General features: G+C 47.3%; 1 protein-coding gene across 1 annotated transcript; it reads right to left on the bottom strand.

Annotated features, from left to right (window-relative positions):
• Positions 1 to 336: 336 nt before the first annotated feature.
• On the bottom strand, positions 337 to 3189 carry LOC123405946 (S-adenosylmethionine synthase 3). Its single transcript, XM_045099458.1, has 2 exons — positions 3082 to 3189; positions 337 to 1975 (listed from the first exon to the last, which is right to left on the bottom strand). Exon 2 carries the CDS (start codon positions 1952 to 1954, stop codon positions 770 to 772), a length of 1185 nt encoding a protein of 394 aa, XP_044955393.1. The 5' UTR covers positions 1955 to 1975; positions 3082 to 3189; the 3' UTR covers positions 337 to 769.
• Positions 3190 to 4833: the final 1644 nt, after the last annotated feature.

Genomic DNA, 4833 nt, shown 5'->3' with positions numbered 1-4833 from the left:
GAGGCTTCGGAAGAAGCGCTCGCTAACTAATGGCTAGCGATGCAGGCCCAACCATGTATGCAAATAAACCAAACAGCTCAACATCAGAAAAATGTTGCATTCAATGGGTCTGGTTGAAGGCACCCAAACGCACTCTAACCTACCAAACCACCTACCAAACCAATAACCGTTCTCAGGAAGCATCAGCTCAATAGCTTTCCGAAGAGAATTTACACCAAACCCCATTAATGCGGATATGATTCTTGAGCCCCAGTGTCGGCCAAGAACAGAGTCCAGTGAATCAAACTTATTTTCGCAATTCAGATCTCATGAAACCACGAGTTGGGCCTGCACCAATTGAACGAAACGATGATTCAAAACCTTGGGACAATATCTCAATTACAGTACCGCTTAAAACAATGAAAATTTGCGGAGCACAGAACCATAGAATTACATATGGCTCTTTATTTATTTTTTGCGAGACTACGGAAGAAAGAGCATTATGAGGGGAACTACACAACAAAGAATATGATAAGCGAAAGTGACAGAGCGACTAACAGAGCAAACTGCACATCACTCAGCAGTTTCAGAGACACAAAAAGAAAAAGGGAAAATATATCAAATGATACACCAGTAAGAAAACTTAGCACTGATCACCAGACGGCAAGACCAGTGTAGCACGTCGCAGCGATGTCGAATGCTGTTCTTACTTCCCAGGAGCAAAAGAACCCCGCCTTGCCGAACTTGAGAGGCATCTGACCAAGAAAACCCCGAGTGTGATGTCTTGTTCTTAGGCAGATGCCTTGTCGAACTTGAGGGGCTTCACCACCTCCCAGGTGAAGTCAGCATCATCGCGGCCGAAGTGACCGTAAGCAGCTGTCTTGATGAACCTGTTTCCACCTTTCTTCAAGTCGAGGTTGATGCTGATCATCCCGGGCCTGAAGTCAAAGTTCTCCTTCACGAGCTTGAGGATCTCCCTGTCAGGGATCTTGCCGGTGCCGTAGGAGTCAACGAACACAGACAAAGGCTCAGGTACACCGATGGCATATGAGATCTGCACAATGCAGCGACGTGCAAGGCCACTGGCGATGATGCTCTTGGCGGCCTGCCTGGCAATGTAGGCGCCACTGCGGTCGACCTTGGTTGGGTCCTTGCCAGAGAAGGCGCCGCCACCGTGGGCTCCCCAACCACCATAGGTGTCGATGATGATCTTGCGGCCGGTGAGGCCGGCATCGCCATGAGGGCCGCCGATGACGAAGCGGCCAGACGGGTTCAGGTGGAAGATGGTGTTCTCATCGAGGTACTTTGCGGGGATCACTGGCTTGATGACATGCTCCTTGAGGTCCGCGGCAATCTCGTCGTTGGTGACTGTCTCATCATGCTGGGTGGAGATGAGGACTGTGTGCACACGAACAGGTACCATGGCACCATCCTCGTTTAGGTACTCGACGGTGACCTGGGTCTTTCCGTCAGGCCTGACCCAGGCGCAGGTGCCGTTCTTGCGGACCTCAGTGAGGCGAGCTCCAAGCTTGGTGGCGAGCACGTGGCTGAGGGGCATCAGCTCAGGGGTCTCGTCGGTGGCGTACCCGAACATGATGCCCTGGTCACCAGCACCGACCTCTTCTGGACGCTTGGTGAAGTGTCCATGAACACCCTGGGCAATGTCAGGGGACTGTTGCTCAATGTTGACAAGCACCTTGCAACGATCGGCGTCAAGACCGACATCATCAGAGATGAATCCGATGTTGCGGCAGGTGTCGCGCACGATCTTCTCGTAGTCGACGGTGGCCTTGGTGGTGATCTCGCCCAAGACCATGACCATGTTGGTCTTAGTGACGGTCTCGCAGGCGACCTTGCTGTCGGCATCCTGGGCCAAGCAGGCATCCAAGACGGCGTCGGAGACCTGGTCGCACAGCTTGTCGGGATGGCCCTCGTTCACGGACTCTGATGTGAAGAGGAATGTCTCGGCCGCCATTTCTTTCGTGCTAGTGATGCTCTGCAAATAAAGGAAAATACGACAATTAGAATCAAACACATATAAGTCGTGCCACTCATGACTAATACTCCTTCTGTTCCTAAATATATGCATTTTAAGAGATTCCACTATGGACCACATACAGAGTATAATTCATAATTGAATCTCTTATATAAGAGATACTCCTCACACCTCACAAACACACCTACCCAAAAAAAAAAACACTAACTCACGCCTACCCCAAAAAAAAAACACTAACTCACGCCTCACAGCCTGGAAATAAGCAGCAAAAAACAACCCAAAACAAGAAAAATAACAAATAAGTCCCTGAGGGGGTTGATTGGTGAACCATCCTGCATCTGCCGCCATGGAGGAAAGAGCGGCGAGAGCTTCGGGCCGAAGACCCTGCCAGACACCAAGAAAGCACCCGCGGCGGGACACGTCGACTGGGGACTACCCCGTGCCCAACGAGCCTCAGATCCGAAGTCCCCGGTCGACCACGTCGTCGAGGAGAACACTGGAGCCGCCTGCCGACGACTAATCAACCCTGCGCCAGAACAGAAACCGCCACCGCCGTCGCCATCAGGAGCAACACCAGCCGGCGACTGCCAGTACACATCCACGGATCCACCCGGCCGCACAGGTGCCCAAGAGCCAAGAACCCTGCCGCGAGGACGACACAGCCGGAGGAACAAAAGATCCATGGCGAAGTCCACGACGCCCGGATCCGGATACACTACACCAAGCTCGCCGCCCCGACGAGGAGCCTCAGCAAACCTATTGGACGTGGCGCCGCCGGCTGGACAGCGCGACCCACACACCTACTCCTATCTACACACCGGCCCAGAGGACCGAGGGTTCCTCCCCCCTCCCATCGTCGCTGGAGCGGCAACCGGAGGAGAGAGGACCCCCGGCTTCGCCGGCGGCGAACGAGGAAGACGCGGTCACCCCCTTTCGCCAGACTAGTATACCATACTGTGCTACTGCCAACTCATAACTAACTAGCCATGTTCGCATCACGATAAAGATACAGTAATTAAGCGACCCACGTATAATTGATGAAGAAAAATGACGAATCAGACACGGGAAATCGAAACATGAACAGGAGGTGGGGCGGGGAAGCTAACCTTGTGCCGCTTCTATTGCTCCGGAGGCCAAGGAACCGAAGGGAAGAGGCGAAATGTATGCACGGCGTTGTACCAAGATCCCGGCTGCGCCTTTTATAGAGACGGGGCCGGGAGGTCGTGCGTGTAGCTGGTGAGGGCGTGGGACTGCACAACCTGTGCTGCAGCCGTTGGTGAAGCACTTCACCTCACCAAACCCCATTAGTTGGCGGTGGGTCAGTTCACCTACCACCCATTTTGTTTTCTTCTCAACTTGCAGTGAGCTGCATAATACTAATCTATACACCATGCGGGAGGCATCCTGTTCAAAAATAAATAAAAAATGCGGTAGGCATGGTTGTCAATTTTACGATGGTTTGCCGGAGGCATGGATAGCGCATCCGAGGGAATAAGATGGGATATTTTTTTTAGCAGACTACAATCGAAGTCGCTCACATACACGAGCGTACATCCATTTTTATGAACGCACGCACGTATACCTTACACCTATGAGCACCTCCGAGAGACTAAATCGGCACATCATCTTGAGATTGACGAAGTCGTCACTGACGTCTTTGTTGTCGACGAAAACGTCTCTTTCCACTGAAAGCACATCGACGAAAGACCTGAAATAAATCCAGAAAAATGCAAGCACCAACGTCAAGTCTGAGACTTAAACTCTGGTGGGCAGTGGATACCACAGTCCTCCTAACCATCCAACCACGGGTTGATTTGCTATACGGTGGGATACTGTTACGGTGTGTTTGGTTGCATGGGTAGCCTGAGTTGTGATAATCTTTTTGGACAAGTTTAGTTTTAAAGCACCGGTTTTATTAAAAAAGTCGATAACCATCGGACGTGTGATGGGAGTAATATTCGACTGTGCCTCTGAACACAGATTGGATCATGTCATCGTATGAATGCACAAGTGATGAAATTATGATGTTATCAGAAATTTTTCGTCTTTTCAGGTTTTTAAAATATTTTATCTTTTAAATAAAAAATTCGATTGAAAAACCGTTTCTACCATTAAACACCTCGCACGAGATCTTTAAAACTAGATCTCATATCGATATGTTTCGATGATATTTTTTTGTTAAAAGTGTCATGTCTATTTCACATAAATTACCATCATGGTTACAATGAAGTTGTCATGATATATTTTTAACTATTTTTTCTATGTTTAAAGTAAATTCTGACACATTATAGAAAAGGAAATTAAGAAATTAAACTTGCCATGATGAATTTCTTAAATTTACTATGATCCATGAAATAATTTTTACATGATTCATACGTAAGAAAGAAATCACACGTCAATCATTTTAAAAATGCATGATCGATGACATAAATTTATCATGAATCATAAACTAAAATTGACATGCCGAAGTACTTAAATTTGCCATGATATATGCACTAAAATTTGCGATGGTTCATACAAAAAATATTTTCCATGTTTAAACTACTAGAATTGTCATGACCAAAATACTAAAATTATCATGATTTATAAACACAATTTGTCATAATGAATTACTAAGAATTGTCATGATCCATGAATTAAAATTTTCATGATTAATTACTAAAATTTACCATGGTCAATTAATTCAAATTACCGTGAAAAGTAGTTGAAATACAATGGTAGCTTTAAATCTGGAAGAAAAAACTAGATGACACATGTCATGATAACTTTCTTGTAAACACTATGGCAACTTGAGTGTAAACATCATGGCAACTTTTGACCCCAATACAAAGGTCGTCAAAACATATCAATATGTGATC

This window comes from Hordeum vulgare, chromosome 6H, assembly GCF_904849725.1.
Source record: "Hordeum vulgare subsp. vulgare chromosome 6H, MorexV3_pseudomolecules_assembly, whole genome shotgun sequence".
NCBI lineage: Eukaryota > Viridiplantae > Streptophyta > Magnoliopsida > Poales > Poaceae > Hordeum > Hordeum vulgare.
Note: the sequence above shows the minus strand (reverse complement) of the source record. Positions and strands in the feature narration are given on the sequence as shown.